The 24,340-nt window shown below is 39.2% G+C and overlaps 1 protein-coding gene across 1 annotated transcript; it reads right to left on the bottom strand.

Annotated features, from left to right (window-relative positions):
- Positions 1-2,430: 2,430 nt before the first annotated feature.
- LOC120052670 lies at positions 2,431-24,026 on the bottom strand. Its single transcript, XM_038999721.1, has 5 exons — positions 23,994-24,026; positions 22,087-22,217; positions 5,181-5,267; positions 4,837-4,987; positions 2,431-4,676 (listed from the first exon to the last, which is right to left on the bottom strand). The coding sequence occupies exons 1-5, from the start codon at positions 24,024-24,026 to the stop codon at positions 3,513-3,515; spliced, it is 1,566 nt and encodes a 521-aa protein (XP_038855649.1). The 3' UTR covers positions 2,431-3,512.
- Positions 24,027-24,340: the final 314 nt, after the last annotated feature.

Here is a 24,340-nt window from a genome sequence, read left to right as displayed (position 1 = left end):
AATGTACTTGAATAGTCAAGTCTTCTCTTCGCCCCATTCCTTCCTGCAGGTTGACCATCTATTTTCAGTGTTTGAGTAAAATTTGAACTCTGATGTGTGTTTAACAGTGAGAGTGCATCTGATAAGAGATGGGGGTTATCAATTAAGTGTTTCTACTTCATTGGATTTGTTTATTATGAGGCAGGAAAAAACTGAAAATATAGTGAAATCATCAAATCAAATGTCAAAACTTTATTATGTGATTACTGATCATAACATGTGATGGTTATAATGATAGTTAGAACATATATGTGATGGTTATAATGTTAGTTAGAACATATATGTGATAGTTATAATGATAGTTAGAACATATATGTGATAGTTATAATGATAGTTAGAACATACATGTGATAGTTATAATGATAGTTAGAACATACATGTGATAGTTATAATGATAGCTAGAACATACATGTGATAGTTATAATGTTAGTTAGAACATATATGTGATAGTTATAATGATAGTTAGAACATACATGTGATGGTTATAATGATAGTTAGAACATATATGTGATAGTTATAATGATAGTTAGAACATACATATGATAGTTATAATGATAGTTAGAACATACATGTGATGGTTATAATGTTAGTTAGAACATACATGTGATGGTTATAATGATAGTTAGAACATATATGTGATAGTTATAATGATAGTTAGAACATATATGTGATAGTTACAATGATAGTTAGAACATATATGTGATAGTTACAATGATAGTTAGAACATATATGTGATAGTTACAATGTTAGTTAGAACATATATGTGACAGTTATAATGATAGTTAGAACATATATGTGATGGTTATAATGATAGTTATAACATACATGTGATGGTTATAATGTTAGTTAGAACATACATGTGTTCGTTATAATGATAGTTAGAACATACATGTGATAGTTATAATGATAGTTATAACATACATGTGATGGTTATAATGTTAGTTAGAACATACATGTGATGGTTATAATGATAGTTAAAACATACATGTGATAGTTATAATGTTAGTTATAACATACATGTGATGGTTAAAATGATAGTTAGAACATACATGTGATAGTTACAATGATAGTTAGAACATATATGTGATAGTTACAGTGATAGTTATAATGATAGTTAGAACATATATGTGATGGTTATAATGATAGTTAGAACATATATGTGATGGTTATAATAATAGTTTTAACATACATGTGATGGTTATAATGTTAGTTAGAACATACATGTGATGGTTATAATGTTAGTTAGAACATACAAGTGATGGTTATAATGATAGTTAGAACATACATGTGATAGTTATAATGTTAGTTATAACATACATGTGATGGTTAAAATGATAGTTAGAACATACATGTGATGGTTCTAATGATAGAACATAGATGTGATGGTTCTAATGATAGAACATACATGTGATGGTTCTAATGATAGAACATACATGTGATGGTTCTAATGATAGTTAGAACATACATGTGATATTTATAATGATAGAACATACATGTGAGGGTTATAATGATAGAACATACATGTGACAGTTATAATGATAGAACATACATGTGATAGTTATAATGATATAACATACATGTGATAGTTATAATGATAGAACATACATGTGATGGTTATAATGATAGTTAGAACATACATGTGATATTTATAATGATAGAACATACATGTGATAGTTATAATGATAGAACATACATGTGATATTTATAATGATAAAACATACATGTGATGGTTATAATGATAGAACATACATGTGATAGTTATAATGATAGTAAATACATGTGATGGTTATAAATTGACAGTGTAGGTACACATTGTTAGTATAGAAGGACTTGGCAAGGACAAATCTTACCATTACATAGCATAGCTTTATATAGTTTTATAAAATGGTTAGTTCTGGCCAGGCATTATGATTAGTTCAAAGTAAAAGGTGTTTTCCATTCCTGCTATATATCACTGTATTATATCAACAACGCTTTATTAATATTAATTATGATTAAAACTAAAAGGTTCACAACAAAGTATTCAGTGATAAAGTTCATATGAATCATCACAGCCTGAAGGGCAGTCATGCAGTCACAGTCTGTCATGTCCTGACCTTAGTTCCTTTTCTGTGTCTCTATTTTAGTTTGGTCAGGGCGTGAGTTAGGGTGGGCAGTCTATGTTCTTTTTTCTAGGTTGTTGGTTTTCTATGTTTGGCCTGGTGTGGTTCCCAATCAGAGGCAGCTGTCTATCGTTGTCTCTGATTGGGAGCCATAATTAGGTATCCTGTTTTTCATTGTGTGTTGTGGGTGATTGTTTTCTGTCTTAGTATTAGTTTCCAGACGGAACTGTTTCGGTTGTTCTTTTTTTGTTTACTTTGTAGTGTTCAGTTCAGTTTAATAAAATGACGAACACTTACCACGCTGCACATTGGTCCGATCCTTGCTACTCCTCATCCGACGAAGAGGAGATCCGTTACACAGTCAGAAAAGTTTCTCTACTCTTCCATCAAACCCTATCTACCCTACATGCATGTTTAAATGGAAAACAGCCATTTCAACTTAAAAGCCATGTTCCCACATTTGCGGAGACTGCATTCACGGTAAACGCTGCATATATCGACTCAATCGGAAATTAGCTTTACATTTCAATCACACTATAGCGCAGCTCTTTAGTGCTATGGATTGAATGGAGCAATTATATCGGACACAACAAATATGTATACAGTAGGCTGGAAGTGGTGTTGTAGGGCCAGTAGGGGGCACTCTTCCCTCTGGTCTAAGGAGTTCCCAATGCCCAGGGATAATGACAGGGACATTGCCCTGCGTCAGGTGCAGCCTTTCAGATGGGACATTAAACAGATGTCCTGACTGTGGTCACTAAAATTCCATGGCACTTGTTGTAACTGTAAGTGATTTAACCTTTGTTTCCTGACTAACTTATTATACCTCTCATTCCTAATTGTTTTATACTGTATAACACTCCTCACCTTTACACCATGAAAGCTGATGTCTGAGTATTCTGGCACAAACGGTTACAGCCATAGTTGTGTATGACTAGAGATTCATCCAGGTCATTTAGCAACATTTGAGTTTATGTCTTGTTCGGAAATGACATTCTCATTCTGGATTGGATAGATTTGTATCACCCTTATTTCTGCTTGTAGATATTTAACACTACCTCCAACAGAGGACTTGTGGATTGGCAGTCAAAATAAAACACGGGCTACAATGGAAAACTATTACGTGTAGTTGAATTTCTCTGGACCAAGAGATACAGCCAAGCAGTCATCAATATCCACTCTGTGTCTTTTTCTCCACACTCTCTCAAAGGTGCCTCTGGGAATACTATCGCTTTCAAAATAAATGTCCCCAGGGTACAAACAGTGTCTCAATACATTACGGCAAAATAACAAAAGTCGTAAAAAAGTAATGCTACAGATTTTTATGTCAACATAAGTCTAGGCTTTAGAGCTGCCATGAATACGTATGCGTTACATCTCTGGTTGTTTTGCTCTGCTCTCTGCCGGCCTGCTCTTATCCTGTTGGTTCTCATCCTCACTCACTTTCTTTCTGTATTCTCGGACCTTGCCAGCTGCCTTACACAGGCTCAGAAATGCATCATTATTCACCACAGGAAGTTCTTTACACTTGTCCTCAAATTTCTCATCTGGACAAGTCAACAGTTCCATCAAGAATGCTCTTGTTTTACCAGAACTTCCTTGGCCCTTTAGTTCACTCTTTATCTCACCATGGATATATGCACTTGTTGCCCAAACCCTAGGATTATAATGTGATTGAGCAGTTGTCAGGCCATCATTATTTATTTTACACCTTGCTGGAACAGTGGTAATTATGGGATTGTCAGCGGTAAAGACTGCTGTGAATCTTTCACGGTCCTTAACTTTTTTGATACATTTTGGCGACTCCATTGTTTTGCCTTTTCCAAGAAAGCTCTCTGTTAGTGTGTCCTCCCCCTTTAGGAGTAAAACACAGAAGTTGGGCTCTGGATAGTATGTGCCGAGAGGAAAGTGTTTTGCTGTCTCAATTCGAATCGCTCTGTCAACCTGGCTTGGCCTCTTAAAATCCCCCTCAGGAAACTCATAGCCTGTTGACATCACCGTTGGTGGGATGCCAGAGTGAGTGTTAGAGTGCTTTCTGACTATCTCTAAATAAGAGCTGTACACTTGGTTAAAGTCTACAGTATCAGCGTCAATGAAACTGAAATAGATCAGAGCGTCAGGATCCTGTCCTCTCAACTCTCTAACAAGCTCTTTAGTTTCTTCATGATCTTTTAGATATTCTCTGATATCCGTATATGGTATACCTTTCTTTTTATTTATACTGTCTACATATTTAATGTCACCTTTGGGTCCCCAGGTAAATGAAATCTTTTTAAACTTCAATACCGTATTCTCCTTCACGTTCATCAGCATTGGCAGCTGCTTCCTGAGCTCAGGAGATTCTTTGCCATTGAGGCCAATGATGATGGCCACATCTTTCAGGTGCTCCTCATCTTCCTCCTTAAATCCTGTATCCTCCAACAACTTCAGTAACCTTTGAACCTGCGACTGGATTTGCTCCTGTGTTCTGTTGTTGTCAGGTAGTGGGACCCACATGGGCACATTGATCAGAAACTTGATCTTTTGATCCTGGTTCTGCTTTTGGGTTTGTCAGGAGAAACAACAAAAACAAACCATGTAAGGTTAGAAAATGATCGTACTTTTAGTCACTGCTAGAAATCTGCAGAATCCCTTGGAGAGGACAGATTTCAACTCTGAAAGTTTTTCTATTACAATGACACTGTTGTTGGCTCACCTGACTGGACCCCTGGTTGAGCTTGTTCCTTCCATCTTGGTCCCCTCCTTTATCCTTCTTCGTATTAGAGGGCCCTGGCTGCCCTGGCTGTAGGGTGTTGTTCGACCTCTTGGCACCAGCGGGCAACATGTGCAGCTCAGTATTCTCCAATCTGCAGAACAAAACGGAAATAAATCATGGTTTAAAAAAAAAAGTTATAACAAGTTATAACATAGCTACCAGTAATAGGAAAATGTACTTTGAGAGGACTGTGCCACCCCCGTCACCCAAAACGTTTTCCTCCAAAACTCCCTTCATGAGTCATTTTCACCAAATGGTGTCCCCACTATCTCCAATCTCCCTACCGTATTATGTGTTCGCTGGTGTCTGGGTTGTTGACATGAGACTGTCTGGTGGGCGGCTTCACAATACAGTCTGAGGGGAGAAACAGGCTATTCAGAGACAGAGCATTTTGGGAAGGAGGTAGAGTTCGTTAGATTGAATGTGTAGTGATAAACCATTCTCTTCTAACCTTGCGTTACATTACAAGCTGGGACGTCTACAGGTTCATCAGATGCCATCCACAAACAGCAGGAGAACATTGAGGAGCGTGGTTGGCTTGCCGGAACCATCATAGGAGACGTCTCTGGGGATATTTCTTCTGATATTTCTCGTGATCTTTCTATCTGTTGTCTGTTATTACCCTCCATGATGTCTCAGACAGACCTACTGTATGAGGAGGAAAGGATCTATTTCAAATCAAATCAAATGATATGTGCAATACATCTCCATTTCATAAATCTTCTCCTTAATTTGCTAAATAATTGTAAATAGTAATATTTTTTTGGCACTTTCCTGTTACCGAGAATGGATTCTCATTTCATTACTGGCTATTGACATTTTATAAATCCAACCATACTTCATTGACACTTGAATGTTGATAGAGAATATACTAGAGCTTAGAATAGCATACTACATTTGATGAAGACATCGATCAACCCATTCACTATTTCCTTGTTTCTTAGTGAAACTAAATGATTCAGATGAAGGTTTTTCCTAATGCCTCTAAAGATGGAGATATGATTAGGCCTATCTAAAAATATATATCTGTTGGTGTTCTCAGCAATCTACCCCAGTAGTTTCCCTGTGGGACTTGTGTTGTGTTGCAGGTCACCAACATTCCTCCACCATGTTGAATATTTCATTAGAGACCCATCTTCCTTTTCGGATACGTTCGCAAGAAAACACCTGCATCACTGCTGTGGTTTGTTATTTACTGTACAACATGAGGAAGGATTGTTGTGAGCACATTTTAGATAACTATGGTTCCAAATATTATTTGTGGAACTAAAAACGTTGACTATCATTTGGGGGTGATTACTAATACTGTATTTTAATACAGACAGCAATAAGGGACTACTTAAAATTAAAAATTAAAACATTTAAATACAGATATCAGAAAGGGATTATTTTCAGAAACAATTAGATTGGCGACCTTCCACTAATGGCAGATTAGTTGAACTAGTGTAAATTAACAAACCAATCAACCAATCAGATTTTACTCCTTGAACAGCACATACAGACATCATGATATGTACGGTGCATTCAGAAAGTATTCAGACCCCTTCACTTTTTCAAAATGTTGTTACATTACAGCCTTATTCTAAAATGAATCAAATAAAAAAATGTCCTCATCAATCTATAGACAATACCCCATAATGACAAAGCTAAAATGTATTAAATATAAAAAACAGAAATACCTTATTTACTTAAAACCTTTCAGTGATACCCATCCCGGATCCGGGATCCTCCTCATCAAAAAAGCTGACTAGCATAGCCTAGCCTAACGGGACAGGGATATCATATAATATAATTTTCATGAAATCACAAGTCCAATACAGCAAATGAAAGATAAACATCTTGTCAATCCAGCCAACATTTCCGATTTTTAAAATGTTTTACAGCGAAAACACAATATGTATTTCTATTAGCTAACCACAATAGCCAAAGACTCAACCGCATATTTTCACCATGTTTCAACCGCATAGGTAGCTATCACAACACCGACCAAATAGAGATATAATTAGTCACTAACCAAGAAACAACTTCATCAGATGACAGTCTTATAACATGTTATACAATACATTCATGTTTTGTTCGAAAAATTTGCATATTTGAGGTATAAATCATAGTTTTACATTGCAGCTACCATCACAAATAGCACCGAAGCAGCCAGAATAATTACAGAGAGCAACGTGAAATACATAAATACTCATCATAAAACATTTATGAAAAATACATGGTGTACAGCAAATGAAAGATAAACATCTTGTGAATCCAGCCAATATTTCCGATTTTTTAAGTGTTTTACAGCGAAAACACAATATAGAATTATATTAGCTTACCACAATAGCCAAACACACAAATGCATTTATTCACCGCCAAAGGTAGCTATCGCAAAAACCAGCAAAAGATATAAAATTAATCACTAACCTTGACCAACTTCATCAGATGACAGTCTTATAACATCAGGTTATACAATACACTTATGTTTTGTTCGAAAATGTGCATATTTAGAGCTGCAAACCGTGGTTATACATTGTGAATATGTAGCATCGATTCACCAGAATGTCCGGAGCTATTTTGGACACTCACCTAATCTGACCAAAGAACTCATCATAAACTTTACATAAAAATACTTGTTGTATGGCAAATGAAAGATACACTGGTTCTTAACTTCTTCTGGCTGCAAGCCCTAAGTCGGGATCAATATGACAACAGCCACTTCAAGTGCAGGGCGCGAAATTCAAAATATATTTTTTTTAAATATTTAACTTTCACACATTAACAAGTCCAATACAGCAAATGAAAGGTACACATCTTGTGAATCCAGCCAACATGTCCGATTTTTAAAATGTTTTACAGCGAAAACAGCACGTATATTTATGTTAGCTCACCACCAAATACAAAAAAGGACAGACATTTTTCACAGCACAGGTAGCATGCACAAAGCCAACCTAACTAACCAAGAACCAACCAAACTAACCAACAAACAACTTCATCAGATGACAGTCTTATAACATGTTATTCAATAAATCTATGTTTTGTTCGAAAAATGTGCATATTTCAGGTATAAATCATAGTTTACATTGCAGCTACAATCAGAAATTGCACCGAAAGCAGCCATAATAATTACAGACACCAACGTCAAATACCTAATTACTCATCATAAAACATTTCTGAAAAATGCATCGTGTACAGCAAATGAAAGACAGGCATCTTGTGATTCCAGCCAATATTTCCGATTTATTAAGTGTTTTACAGCGAAAACACAATATAGCGTTATATTAGCTTACCACAATAGCCAGAAACACAAGCCATTTCCCAGTAGCAAAAGTTAGCGATCGTAACAAACAAGCAAAAGATATATAATTTTTGACTAACCTTGATATTCTTCATCAGATGACAGTCCTATAACATCAGGTTATACATACACTTATGTTTTGTTCGAAAATGTGCATATTTAGAGCTGAAATCAGTGGTTATACATTGTGCTAACGTAGCTACTTTTTCCCACAACGTCCGGATATTTTTCTGACACTTTTTCTGACACACATATTCTGACCAAATAGCTATTCATAAACATAACTAAAAAATACATGTTGTATAGGAAATGATAGATCCATTAGTTCTTAATGAAATCGCCGTGTTAGAATTCTAAAAATAACTTCATTACGACATACAGCTTCGGTATAGCTAGAGTACCCAAAAGCTGGGCGCCGACGACTAGTTCACATGTACGACAGATATATGAAATAGCATCATAAAATGTTTCCTACTTTTGCTGATCTTCCATCAGAATGTTGTACAAGGGGTCCTTTGTCAAGAACAATCGTTGTTTGGATTTAGAACGGCCTCTTTCCCTCTCGATTTAGCAAGCACACTAGCCAAGTGGCACGAATCTCTCCATGTCAACAAACGGAAGAGAACGGAACACGGCAAAACTCCCGAAAAAAATTCAATAATCTGATTAAACTATATTGAAAAAACATACTTTACGATGATATGGTCACATGTATCAAATAAAATCAAAGCCGGAGATAGTAGTCGCCTATAACGAAAGCTTTTCATAAGGCAAATCCAGGTCCCTCCTCGCGCCTTCCTGAAAACAGGAAATGGGTGACACGTCATTCCAAGAGCTTTTATTCCACTTCAGACCAAGATAAACACCCCATTTCTTCTCTCACCGCCTCTTGACATCCAGGGGAAGGTGTATGACGTGCATGTATACTAATACGTATCATGCTCATTTATAGGCAGGACCTAGAAGAGAGCATAGTTTTCAGACTTTCCACTTCCTGGTCAGGAAGTTTGTGCCAAATGAGTTCTGTTTTACTCACAGATATAATTCAAACGGTTTTAGAAACTAGAGAGTGTTTTCTATCCAATAGTAATAATAATATGCATATTGTACGAGCAAGAATTGAGTACGAGGCCGTTTGAAATGGGCACCTTTTATCTGGCTACTCAATACTGCTCCTGCAGCCCAAACAGGTTAATGCAACCGCCGTGTTAGATTTTTAAAAATAACTTTACCATAACAAACAGGTTGCGTTATTGCGAGACAGCGCTTGCCAAAACGGCAGAGAATAGGAATCAACATTTTCCACAGAAATACGAAATAACATCATAAATTGTTCTTACTTTTGCTGAGCTTCCATCAGAATCTTGTACAAGGAGTCCTTGGTCCAGAATAAATCGTTGTTTGGTTTTAGAATGTCCTTTTCTCCTGTCGAATTCGCACCACAATGCTAGCCAATGTTGATGACGTTCCCATTTTCTCTCGATGCAAAGAACGGAAAACTCCAAAAGTCCCAATAAACGTTGAATAATCTGATAAAACTCGGTTGAAAAAACATACTTTACGATGTTATTATCACATGTATCAAATAAAATCAGAGCCGGAGATATTAGCCGTGTATACCGAACGCTTTTCAGAAGACAATATGGAGGTGCTTCGCGCGCCTTGGTAGAGAAAGGAAATTCCTGACCTGCCACTCCAAAAGCTCTTGTTCGACCTCAGATCAAGCTAGACACCCCATTCCACCTTCCACTGCCTGTTGACATCTCGTGGAAGGCGAATGAAGTGCATGTATATCGATAAATATAAGCCAGTTGAATAGGCAGGCCCTGAAACAGAGCCCCATTTTCAGATTTTTCACTTCCTGTCTGGAAGTTTGCTGCCAAATGAGTTCTGTTTTACTCACAGATATAATTCAAACAGTTTTAGAAACTTGAGAGTGTTTTCTATCCAATAGTAATAATAATATGCATATTGTACGATCTAGAATAGAGTACGAGGCCGTTTAAATTGGGCACGATTTTTTCCAAAGTGAAAATAGCGCCCCCCTATTGACAATAAGTTTTAAGTATTCAGACCCTTTGCTATGAGACTCGAAATTGAGCTCAGATGCATCCTGTTTCCAATGATCATCCTTGAGATGTTTTCACAACTTGATTGGATTCCACTTGTGGTAAATTCAATTGATTAGACATGATTTGGAAAGGCACACGCCTGTCTATATAAGGTCCCACAGTTGGCAGTGCATGTCAGAGCAATAACCAAGCCATGAGGTCAAAGGAATTGTCCGTATAGCTCCGAGACAGGATTGTGTCGAGGCACAGATTTAGGGAAGGGTACCAATACATTTCTGCAGCATTGAAGGTTCCCAAGAACACAGTGGTCTCCATCATTCTTCAATTACAGAAGTTTGGAACCACCAAGACTCTTCCTAGAGCTGGCCGCCTGGCCAAACTGAGTAATCGGGGGAGAAGGGCCTTGGTCAGAGAGGTGACCAAGAAACCGAAGGTCACTCTGACAGAGCTCCAGAGTTCCTCTGTGGAGATGGGAGAACCTTCCAGAAGGGAAACCATCTCTGCGGCACTCCACTAATCAGGCCTTTATGGTAGAGCGGCCAGATGTAAGCCACTTCTCAGTAAAAGGCACATGACAGCCGGCTTGGAGTTTGACCAAAAGGCACCTTAAGGAGAGACCAGATTCTCTGGTCTGATGAAACCAAGATTGAACTATTTGGCCAGAATGCCAAGCGTCACGTCTGGAGGAAACCTGTCACCATACCTACGGTGAAGCATGGTGGTGGCAGCATCATGCTGTGGGAATGTTTTTCGGCGGCAGGGACTGCGAGACTAGTCAGAATCGAGGGAAAAATGAACGGCGCAAAGTACAGAGATCCTTGATGAAAACCTGCTCAAGAGCGCTCAGGATTTCAGACGTGGCCGAAGGTTCACCTTCCAACAGGACAACGGCCCTAAACACACAGCCAAAACAACGCAGGAGAGACCTGAAAATAGCTGTGCAGTGACGCTCCCCATCCAACCTGACAGAACTTGAGAGGATCTGTAGAGAAGAATGGGGGAAACTCCCCAAATACAGGTGTGCCAAGCTTGTAGCGTCATACCCAAGAAGACTTGAGGCGGCGGTTTAACAAAGTACTGAGTAAATGGTCTGAGTACATATGTAAATGTGATATTTCCGTTATTTATTTTTAATACATTTGCACACAAAAAACAACTGTTTTTGCTTTGTCATTATGGGGTATTATTCTAAAATTGATTAAATGTGTTTTTTCCCTCATCAATCTACACACAGTAAAAAAAAGTTTTAGCAATTTAGAATAAGGATGTATTGTAACAAAATGTGGAAAAGTCAAGGGGTCTGAATACTTTCTGAATGCACAGTTTTTCCATTTAGAAATAAAAGCATTTTATGTATCTAGCTCCCCCCCCCCCACACTTATGAAACGACAATATTTTAGTTATAACATTTTCATGAATCTTTAAAAAACGTTAGAATTTTTTTCCAGTGTTTTTTTTAGTGTAGCTCATTGACAAAAAAAATGGCAATCAAATCCATTTTAATCCCACTTTGTAATGCAATAACATTTGAAGTAATCCAAGGGGGTTGTAGACTTTATAGAGGCACTGTACATCTAAAATTAAAAATGTAGTTTCACTGTCAAAATTCATAGTGCTTGACTTGTGTAGGAGCTCACCAGAGCTGAGTACTGGCACTTAACATTTTCTACTGCTTGAGCTCAAATACAAATACATTTCAAACATACACATCATACTAACTTTAAAGGGATATTTTCATCAGAATACAAATTAACATTATTTCCCACCTACTGGTATCTTGGCTGTAGTCAATTCAACAAGGCAGTGTTTAGATATTCCCTTAAATACTTAGTCTTATATTTAGTTTTGTTAATATTACTGTTAACACTTATGCCATTGTAATAACCCTAACATTTTATTAACATTGCATTTTCACGATTGCATAGCAATGTAGTTGAGTTGATAATTTACAGTAAAGGTAATTTAAAGGCAATTTACACTTGAGCCTTGTACTGAATCCCCACCCTAGTCCTTTAGTGTCAATAGAATTACATAACAAAATACTTTTCTAAGTTGTCATATAGGCCTATATTCCCTGCTCCTGATAGTCAATCCTGTCAACTTAGACAAATACGTAAATATACAACAAAACCCGAAACAAAGTCTTACCCACTAATCGTCTTCTGATCACTTCACTGTCTTTACATGCCTTTTTTATTCATGCTTCAATGAGTGGTCCTTTGAGGCAGAAGTTCTGTATGTGAGCTGTTGAAGGTTCCTCTTTATGAGGCCCAGAATAGGAGGTGGCCTCTTATACCTCTCAAGAATGAAGTTATCTGCATATTTTGCTCCTTTTGTAATAGGTGGAGAGAAGCATCTAAGAGGAAGAGGCATACTGTATAGCCTTCCCGTCAGTCATCTCATGGTCACTTTTAGAAAACAGGATATAGCAAGTTGGTGGCCGTGAATCATGTCAAGCTAAACTTTATGATACACACACACACACACACACACACACACACACACACACACACACACACACACACACACACACACACACACACACACACACACACACACACACACACACAATAATGTGTCATTACACAGTAGCCTGTCTTCATATGTAACTGTAGTACATGCATTTGTGGGAAAAATTACAGTAAAGTGTGACTGATTATTTTAATGAATATGTTTAGTTTTAATAAGGCAGTAGCGTAGGCCTACGGATATCTCTATAGCCAGGTTTGGCACACCCTGATCTGTTTCACCTGTCTTTGTGCTTGTCTCCACCCCCCCTCCAGGTGTTGCCCATCTTCCTCATTATCCCTAGTGTATTTATACCTGTGTTCTTTGTTTGTCTGTTGCCAGTTTGTCCTGTCTTGTCAAGCTTACCAGCATGTTTTTCCGTGCGCCTGTTTTCCTAGTCTCTGTTTCTCTAGCCCTCCCGGTTCTGACCCGTTCTGCCTACCCTGACACTGAGCCCGCCTGCCTGACCGTTCACCCTGCCTTGAGGCTGCCTGCCCCCACTGTAACTTTCAGACTCTAACCTGGTTTATGAACTTCTGCCTGTCCCTGACCTGCCTATTGCCTGCCCCTTTTATTTCAATAAACATCAGAGACTCGAACCATCTGCCTCCTGTGTCTGCATCTGGGTCTAGCCCTGTGTCGATATAAGGTTAGCTGACAACGTCACGAAAACGATGTGTACGCTTCAATGGGGCAGAAGAACATGTGTTGTTGCCTGATAGCTAGCAACAATGACAATAAGCTGCCTTGTGGGGAATCGTAGGTGGCTCGTTTCAGCTAGTTTTAACTTGCTCTTGATACCATGTCTTGTTTTTTTGAGGTGTTTTGACTGTTGCCACATCTATGCTAATATGGCAAAACATTTGCCAGCTAGCTAACCAACAACTGTAACAATGTATTTGAGAGACAACAAGTGCTCATTGTATAAATGTATTTATGTTTTCAATAAACATTGGAGATGAAGTATAGTTTACATGTTGTCAACAATCTTAGCCAGCCCCATTGGTCAAAATGATCCAAGATTAGACCAGAAATAGTTCCCACTTGTGACCGATGTAAACAGGCTCCTGCTACTTTATTACACATGTTTTGGACATGCCCGAAATTGACAGATTTCTGGATATCAATTTTTGATGTTTTCTCTATACTGGAGAGATTACTGCATTATTGGGAGTGGCACCACAGGAGGCCCCTCTAAACAGTTCTATGGAATGACATCACAGGAGGCCCCTCTAAACAGTTCTATGGAATGACATCACAGGAGGCCCCTCTAAACAGTTCTATGGAATGGCATCACAGGAGGCCCCTCCAAACAGTTCTATGGAATGGCATCACAGGAGGCCCCTCCAAACAGTTCTATGGAATGGCATCACAGGAGGCCCCTCTAAACAGTTCTATGGAATGGCATCACAGGAGGCCCCTCCAAACAGTTCTATGGAATGGCATAACAGGAGACCCCTCCAAACAGTTCTATGGAATGGCATCACAGGAGGCCCCTCTAAACAGTTCTATGGAATGGCATAACAGGAGACCCCTCTAAACAGTTCTATGGAGTAGCACCACAGGAGACCCCTCTAAACAGTTCTATGGAGTAGCACCACAGGAGGTCCCTCTAAACAGTTCTTTGAGTAGCACCACAGGAGACCCCTCTAAACAGTTCTATGGAGTAGCACCACAGGAGACCCCTCTAAACAGTTCTATGGAATGGCATAACAGGAGACCCCTCTAAACAGTTCTATGGAGTAGCACCACAGGAGACCCCTCTAAACAGTTCTATGGAGTAGCACCACAGGAGGTCCCTCTAAACAGTTCTTTGAGTAGCACCACAGGAGACCCCTCTAAACAGTTCTATGGAGTAGCACCACAGGAGACCCCTCTAAACAGTTCTATGGAGTAGCACCACAGGAGGCCCCTCTAAACAGTTCTATGGAATGGCATCACAGGAGACCCCTCTAAACAGTTCTATGGAGTAGCACCACAGGAGGTCCCTCTAAACAGTTCTATGGAGTAGCACCACAGGAGACCCCTCTAAACAGTTCTATGGAGTAGCACCACAGGAGGTCCCTCTAAACAGTTCTATGGAGTAGCACCACAGGAGGTCCCTCTAAACAGTTCTATGGAGTAGCACCACAGGAGGTCCCTCTAAACAGTTCTATGGAGTAGCACCACAGGAGACCCCTCTAAACAGTTCTATGGAGTAGCACCACAGGAGGTCCCTCTAAACAGTTCTATGGAGTAGCACCACAGGAGGTCCCTCTAAACAGTTCTATGGAGTAGCACCACAGGAGGTCCCTCTAAACAGTTCTATGGGCAACATGCTGGCATACTATTTAAGTGGAAGGATTGGTTTCCTCTTACTTTTAGGAAGAAGGAAGGAAGTTATGCAACATCTCAAGCTAGAGAAAATACGCTACTCCGTTAGGGGATCTGCAATTACATTTTATAATATCTGGCAACCTTTCCTATCCTTTGTAGAAGACATGGACCCAACAAATTTCACAACTCCATAAACCAACCCAAATTAGAATTTGTATAATTATTTTTACTATTTTTTTAAAACTTTTTGTTTTATAACATTGTTGTATTTTTTTTACTATTTGATTATATTACTCATTGTATATCGTGCCTGCTTTAAGTCTAGTTTTGGGGTGGGGCTCTAATAGAGCATGGGGGGGTTGGGGTGGGTTTGACTTGGTAGGGGATCCGTGTGTGTTCTGCCCTCTACCTGTTCTTTCCGTTATCTGTATAATCATAAAAAATGCCAAATAAAAAAACATTAAAATAATAAAATATATTAGCCAGTCCTATCTGTTTTGCCCCATAGTTGACACGCGTCGGTTGTGTTGCTAAAGAACCAACCTGTCTATACTATCCTGAACAGGAGCGTCATCAGAGTTTCAGAACATTCAGGACTCTGCCCTGAAAACCTGGGGCTGACTCGCCGCGAGGGGGTAGGGTGAAATAATATGACCTTTATAATAAAGCATTGCATGAGGGGAGGTTATCACATCTAGCCATAATGGTCCAGGAAGCATAGCCAGAATGGCCCCAGAAGCGTAGCCAGAATGGCCCCGGAAGCATAGCCACAATGGCCTCTTCCGGAATGGTCCCGGATACATAGTCATTGCTATGCTTCTGGGACCATTCAGGCTACGCACTTAAATATTAACCCCTATATAGGCTATAATGTGACAAGATATACTGTACATTAATTCATATTTACTATGATTAATTCAACCTGAACAACAGTAGTCATGGCATGGGTTAACCAGAGATGGAAGAGGAAGGACTTTTGTGTGGGTGGATGACATTTCTCAAGTATGCTGAGATCTAATTCTCCACCCTATCGTTTCTTAGGAACTGTGCAACATGCAGCAGGGCTGCCCAGGAAAAACACTTCCTGAGGTGTAACTTCTTATCTACAGTAAATAGATACCTAACAATGAAATGTAAAACCAGATTAGCAAGAAACCACTCCTATAAGAGTTTCTTAGGAGCTGTGCAACATGCAGCAGAGCTGACCACTCCCACATTGAAAGCACTTCCTGAGGTGTAACTTAAATTCTTTCAGTAAATAGAAAGGCTACTCAACATTGTTAATAATGAAACCTGTATGATTCTAGTCCATGGTCTTACCAGGGAGGAAGACTCATACTAGGTAGCTGTAGTTGGATAGGTGTGTTGTCCTTACTAGCGCTATCTAGGGCTGTAATTCTTCTGCAGCAAACCATATTCTTGTGAAGACATTATTACATGAAATCATGTCAGTTTACACTGACGACACTGCAACACTAGACATTTTTTGTAGAATGCATACGCTGAGGCATTCTGTACATAGTTATTTGGACATAGACTGAAGCTATAACTTTTCATTTGGCTCTATACTCCAGCATTTTGGATTTGAGATCAAGGTGACAGTACAGAATGACGCCTTTTATTTGAGGGAATTTTCATACATATCTGTTTTACCGTTTAGAAATTTAAGCACTGTATGTATCTAGTCACCCCATTTGAAGGTGTCATAAGTATTCTGAGAAACTCACTTACGGTGTATTCAATTTAGTCAAGTTTAGTATTTGGTCCCATATTCCTAGCACACAATGACTACATCACTCTTGTGACTCTACAAACACGTTGGATGCATTTGCAGTTTGTTTTGGTTGTGTTTTGGATTATGTGGTGCCTAATAGAAATGAATGGTAAATAATATTGTGTCATTTTGGAGTCACTTTTATTGTAAATAAGAATAGAATATGATTCTGAACATTTCTACATGAATGTGGATGCTACTATGATTACGGACAATCCGTATTCATGGTAGCTTCCACATTACCATAGAAGTGTTCAGAAACATATTATATTCTTATTTACAATAAATGTAACTTTACAATAAAAGTGATATTATTTACCAGTAATTTCTATTGGGCACAACATCCGAAACAAATACATCCAAAGAGTTAATAGTCACAAGCTTGATGTAGTCATTGTGATTTTCTCATGGAGTTTTCATTCAATAGGGTTTTCATTTATCTAAAGCGATTACTTTAAATTGGTGTACCTCTTAAACTGACAGTCCCTGAAATCAGGCACTAGAATTACTTTTAAAAATGTGTATATGTTTACATTACTTATTTAATTGATTTCCCACCGTTTTATAAGTCAGGAGACAGACCTCCCTCTGGTGGTCGGCTGCATCATCACATCGATTTATATCACTTCACTGCGACCAGTGGTGTAAAGTACTTAAGTAAAAATACGTTAAAGTACTACTTAAGTATTTTGGGGGGGATATCTGTACTTTACTGTAGTATTTATATTTTAGACAACTTGTACTTTTACTTCACTACATTCCTAAAGAAAATAATGTACTTTTTACTCTATACATTTTCCCTGAAACTCAAAAGTACTTGTTACATTTCGAATGGCTAGCATAACAGGAAAATGGTCCAGTTCACGCACTTATCAAGAGAACATCCCTGATCATCCCTATTGCCTCTGAACTGGAGGACTCACTAAACACAAATGCTTTGTTTGTAAATTATGTCTGTGTTGGAGTGTGCTCCTGGTTATCCGTAATTAAATAAAAACAAATCGTGCCATCTGGTTTGTTTAAGATAGGGAATTTGAAATGATTTATACTTTTACTTTCAATACTTAAGTATATTTTAGCAATTACATTTACTTTTGATACTTAAGTATATTTACAACAAAATACTTTTAGACTTTTACTTACGTAGTATTTTACTGGGTGACTTTCACTTTTCTTGAGTCATTTTCTATTAAGGTATCTTTACTTATACTTACTGACTGCGACATCATGTCAAAGGAGCAGTCCTTAGTAAAGTATTTATCCAGCTGGACTGCTTCATAGCACAGACATGGCAAAGCAATCGCTGAATTTATCTAGAGCAGGCGGATCTAAATATACTATGGATTTCACATGATTGGGCAGGGGTGCAGCATTGGGTGGGCCTTGGAGTGCATAGGCCCACCCACTTGGCAGCCATGCCCAGCCAACCAGAATGATTTTTTTCTGCACAAAAGGGCTTTATTACAGACAAAAATACTTAATTCCCAATTTTTTTAATTTCTATATGTTTTATTATACTTTTGTTGTGTACTAGATCATGTGGGTTGAAAAGTGTTTTTTTCCTCAGACATAAATATACAATTCCAGGTGAAAGCCAAAGGTTGTAGCTAGATTAATGAAATATTGCCCATTTGCTAGATTATTGACTACAGCCGTAGCGAAACAGTGCAAATGGCTGTCAGCTCAACTTTAATTTGAATTTTCGACAGATTTACCAGAATATATGGACAGAACGGTTCAGAATATTAGGGATCAATGAATGAAAGCCATGTCAATACACGCATTTTCTTCTCTTTTTCAGACCCAATTTGTCGATGAAAAAATTATCTGATATTGTATATTATTTAGGGTTAGGAAAGTATTCATAAATAATAATAAAAAATAGGTTAAGAGAGCCTTCACACACTAAATATATTGGTGAATAAAAAATACTGTGGTTTGATTCATCCTGAATGTTGCCATATTCAATTATTCAATCTATGAAATATTTGAAGATTAGACAAATTTATAATTACAACATTCTACAAATCATGAATCAACTTGGTAGGTTTGGCACCATATTGTCAATTGTGTTTGGTTACAGAAGCCTATAACTTGGGTCTCCAAATTTCATCCCTGCAAGGCCAGCATTTCATAAACTTCACTGTGGAATAGGTTATATGTTGATATGGTTCAGTTTTCTGCCATGTGACTGGTTTCACATTTTGTCTACCTCAATCATAATGTAAGAGATCTAAAACAATTGTCATTTATAATTACAATCCCATTATCCAAACGGATTACTCATTTACCTAGCTCTTATCAAGTTGTAAATTACAGTGCAATGAGAATGGTATTATTTCAGTTGGAAAAAATAAAGTAGATGTTGTTCCACTTGGAACTGACAAGTTGCTCTACCTTATTAGTTTTATCATGCATAATGGGGGTGGGATTATGAGGGAATGAAGTTTTTAAAAACAGCAAAGAATACAGAGTATCTGTAGACACATCTCCACCACACCTGCATTCCTTTGATCTCCACCTCAAACCTCAAAGTTGCAAGATGGCGCTGACAGAGATGGTTGCCTTGCTTCGAGTTCTTAGGAAACTATGCAGTATTTCGTTTTTTTATGTATTATTTCTTACACTGTTACCCCAGGAAATCTTAAGTCTTACTACATACAGCCTGGAAGAACTATTGGACATAAGAGTGACGTCAACTTATCAACATTACGACCAGGAATACGACTTTCCCGAAAGCGGATCCTCTGTTCGGACCACCACCCAGGACAATGGGTTTATAAAGAAGTGCATTGGAGATATTGTACCTACTGTGACTATTAAAACCTACCCTAACCAGAAACCTTGGATGGATGGCGGCATTCGTGCAAAACTGAAAGTGCAAACGATCGCATTTAACCATGAGGTCGGGGAATATGGCTGAATATAAACAGTATAGTTATTCCCTCCGCAAGGTAATCAAACAAGCGAAATGCTGGTACAGGGACAAAGTGGAGTCGCAAGACGTATGTGGCAGGGTCTACAGGAAATCACAGACTACAAAAAGAAAACCAGCCACATCACAGACATCACGCTTCCAAACAAACTAAACATCTTCTTTGCCCGCTTTGAGGATAATACAGTGCCACCGTCGTGGCCCGCTAACAAGGACTGCACCTCCCCCCTCTCCTTCTCCGTGGCCGACGTGAGTAAAACATTTAAACGTGTTAACCCTCGCAAGGCTGCTGGCCCAGACGTCATCCTTATTCGTGTCCTCAGAGCATGCGCAGACCAGCTGGCTGGTGTGTTTACGGACATATTCAATTTTGCTTATCCCAGTCTGTTGTCCTCACATGCTTCAAGATGGCTACCATTGTTGCTGTACTCAAGAAGGCAAAGATAACTGAACTAAATGACTACCGCCCCGTAGCACTCACTTCTGTTATCATGAAGTGCTTTGAGAGACTAGTCAAGAATCATATCACCTCCATCTTACCGGCCACCCTAGACCCACTTCAGTTTGCATACCGCCACAACAGGTCCACAGACGACGCAATTGCCATCGAACTGCACACTGCCCTATCCCATCTGGACAAGAGGAATACCTAAGAATGCTGTTCATGCACGCCTCCAACTCAATCATCAAGTTTGCAGATGACACAACAGTAGTGGGCTTGATTACCAACAACGACAAGACAGCCTACAGGGAGGAGGTGAGGGCACTCGGAGTGTGGTGTCAGGAAAACAACCTCCCACTCAACGTCAACAAAACAAAGGAGATGATCATGGACTTCAGGAAACAGCAGAGGCAGCACCCCCCTATCCACATCGACGGGACAGCAGTGGAGACAGTGGAAAGTTATAAGTTCCTCAGCGTACACATCACAGACAGACAGAAATGGTCCACCCACAGAGACAGTGTGGTGAAGAAGGCGCAACAGCACCTCTTCAACCTCAGGAGGCTGAAGAAATCTGGCTTGTCACCCAAAACCCTAAAAACTTTTACAGATGCACAATCGAGAGCATTCTGTCGGGCTGTATCACAACCTGGTACGGCAACTGCACCGCCCGATGTCACAGGATTCATCAAGGACAACAACCACCCGAGCCACTGCCTGTTCACAACACTACCATCCAAAAGGCAAGGTCAGTACAGGTGCATCAAAGCTGAGACCGAGAGACTGGAAAACAGCTTCTATCTCAAGGCCATCAGACTGCTAAACAGCAATTACTAACTCAGAGAGGCTGCTGCCTACACATACACATAAAGAGTGTACATGCCAACTGTTGTCTTATGTATTAGGGTTATGAGAGGTGTCCCCCAGACTAACATAAGGGGATGTACTTTGTCACAACACACACTTACCAAAAATATATACATATTTGAATAACACATACTGAAACACTACATGTTTTAACGTTTCGCAGGTTGCTTCCGCCATCCATAACATTATGTTGTTCCTCTTCCTCAAACTAGACTTACCGGTCTATTCAGAATCATACATGGCTAGAAACTTGTTACCCAAGGTATCTATCTCTAAACCATCACTGCTACCTCTATTAAGCAAATCTTTTAAAAGGCATCAACCAGGATTTCTTTTTGAAAAGTCCAACCATACATAACACACAAAACAACATGGATCAGCCAGACCCAAGCAGGGTGTTTCCTCCAGGGAGCCCATGGCCTGTTGAAGAGGACTATCGGTCTGCTGATGATTGCTATTGTCCGAAGCTTCAACTTCAACAAATCCAATGACATAACACATAGTATTAAGGAATCAGATAGTTGGGGCATAACAACTTCAGATAAGTACTCCCACTTCATAAGATCTGCTGGTCAGCTCTGTCTTCTCTAGGATCAGACATAGGGCTCCATAAAATCACTTTTATTTTTTGCCTGATTCCATTAGATTTTTTCTAAATTTCCATTTTGTTTTTCCAGGTTTCCTGTTTTTCAGGTTTTCGCTCTAAAAAAATCACACTTTTTTAATAGAAAAGTTGCAGGAAATAGAAATCACTGATGCATTCTGTTCATGACTTATGATAAACTTGGGATAATTAATGTTCAATAAGATTCCCTACTAAGCTCAATGCATTTTAGAATTTTGTTGAATTCTGTTTTAATGTCTGGATTCCTTGATTCTGTTATTTTACTTTGCAGCTGGTGCAAATGCTTAGTAAAGCTGGGCCTAAGTCTGCTCCATCTTGCTTAGGAGAGGAGAGGCTGCGGCACAGGTCCAGATCTAGTCCATAAATACAGATCAGTGGTCCTGGGCTTTGCCCCCACTGGAGCCGGCTGCAGGTTTGAGCGCAGTTTATACATGCAGTTGAGAGTGTCCAGCAGGAACGACCGTGTCGTGTTAATCTCCATCAGAGTCAGGTTGTCCAGCTGGAGAGGGAAAGATGGAGAGGGGGATGAAAAGAGAAGAGAATGTAAATAAGGGAAAAAATCATGTTTCTACACAAAGTTCACATATTTAACAACATATACAACAAACCCATGTATCACTTTATCTGCCTTTCCAGACTAGCCTATGTTCTGAACAATCTATCATGCTGCCTTGTTGACAATATGACCCGGTGGCGCCGACTACTGTTCCATTTGAGCAAGGAGGTCCGCCCTCATCGGTTTTGCCCGGTCACATGACGGGACATAACCCAGTGCCCCCCGGTTCTAATCATAACCCAGTGCCCCCCGGTGTGTGTGTGTGTGTGTGTGTGTGTGTGTGTGTGTGTGTGTGTGTGTGTGTGTGTGTGTGTGTGTGTGTGTGTGTGTGTGTCTGTGTCTACCGGAGTGTTAGAAACAAGGTCCCTTCTCATTGTGTACATTTTAAGTTTTTAACAACAATAAAACAGCCATCTAAATAATGTTTCTCGGCCCAACACACTGTCAAGTTTCCTATTTTGTTCTCTTTTTATTTGTACATGCACCGAGCTTCCAGGTGGCTCCAGCCTATGGATGTTCGGTGCATGTACACCGGGGGGATTTTGAAACAGGTAGATTACAACCCCAAAGTATTGGGGTTAAGAAAAGATCATAAAGTTAATTTCAGATTCAGGTTTAGGGGGTAATAACTTTAGGGAAACCGCATTTCACACTATGTACAGACATAGAGATCCAACACATCAAGGTGTAACACGAATGAATGGATATTCAATGTACAACAGTAGTCTTCTGTAACAAGCAATACGTGTTAAATATGTGTCACAGTCAATCATGCCAGCCTCTTTTTGAAAGGCCTTTACTTATGACTTAAACAGATTAATTTTCTACCCAGCTTATTCATTATTGCTGTGGGATAAATCAGGTGTTTCTTGGTGGGCTTAAACAAATCTACTGTGAAACAAAAGTGTACACTCTACACACATGTTTATTGACTTTTAAAAAGACCACAGTAACATGACAGATATAGTAGAGATGCTACAAAAATCTGCTAGTTCGTATGTATTTTCCAAAGCCTGTCTGGATGTGAACTACTTCATGCCAGGGTTTAGCTTTAAATGGATTGATTATCCCATATTCATAACCCTTAAGAATAAGCTGCACAGTCTTTTCCAAAATCGTGAACAATTACGGCGCTGGCCGCGGCTATCCTTGGGACATACACAGGACCTACATGCCCGACGGATTATCTACCCATGGAGTGAAAACTTACGGAGCTTTGATGAAGTGTGCATGAGAGCCAGGCATGGCGATGGTGAATTGGATACGGATAATGGTCAGGGCTAACGAGGCCCTTTATCTGTAAGAAAGGAATAGTAAAAAGGTGTAATTAATTATGACATGTTTTAAAATGTATGTACTTAATATTTTGAATTAAATCAAATGGTTTTAAAATTGTATTTCTAAAATGGTTTAGAGCCACCTGGAAGCTCGGTGCATGTACAAATAAAAAGAGAACAAAATAGGAAACTCGACAGTGTGTTGGGCCGAGAAACATTATTTAGATGGCTGTTTTATTGTTGTTAAAAGCTTACACACACACACACAAGCCCCCCCTCCCAGACATTCCTGTTTCATAGACAACAACCCTAAGGGCATTAAAATAGGGGGAGTGTGGTGTCATACTCTTTGAAATGTTCATCCCCCCCAGTTCAAAGAGGTCCCTAGACATCAATCATCATGACAACTTCAAAGGCATTATATACATATTGTCGCACTCACTCTAAGGCGTGAGAACAGGAAAAGGATGCCCATATATGGGCATAACCACGTGATCACTTCCCGCCAGGATGTCCTGACCGGATCCCCAAATATGGGCATGCACACGTCATCCAGACATAGGGTCATAAATCAAACGTTTGACGTGTGCCGTCTACTTTATTCTCTCTCTTGGCGATGCGCGTGTCCCAGATGTCCTTCACCAGCGTGCGGATCTCATCCTCTTTGGGAACGTTATCAGATGCACAGCAGAGAAGCAGGGATATATGACACTGAACACACAGCCACCTTCCTATTCCAGTCAAATTATAAGTCAATAGCTATATCCAAACAAATACATTTTCACACAC

This window comes from Salvelinus namaycush, chromosome 1 (genome assembly GCF_016432855.1).
Source record: "Salvelinus namaycush isolate Seneca chromosome 1, SaNama_1.0, whole genome shotgun sequence".
NCBI classification, from domain to species: Eukaryota; Metazoa; Chordata; class Actinopteri; order Salmoniformes; family Salmonidae; genus Salvelinus; species Salvelinus namaycush.
Note: the sequence above shows the minus strand (reverse complement) of the source record. Positions and strands in the feature narration are given on the sequence as shown.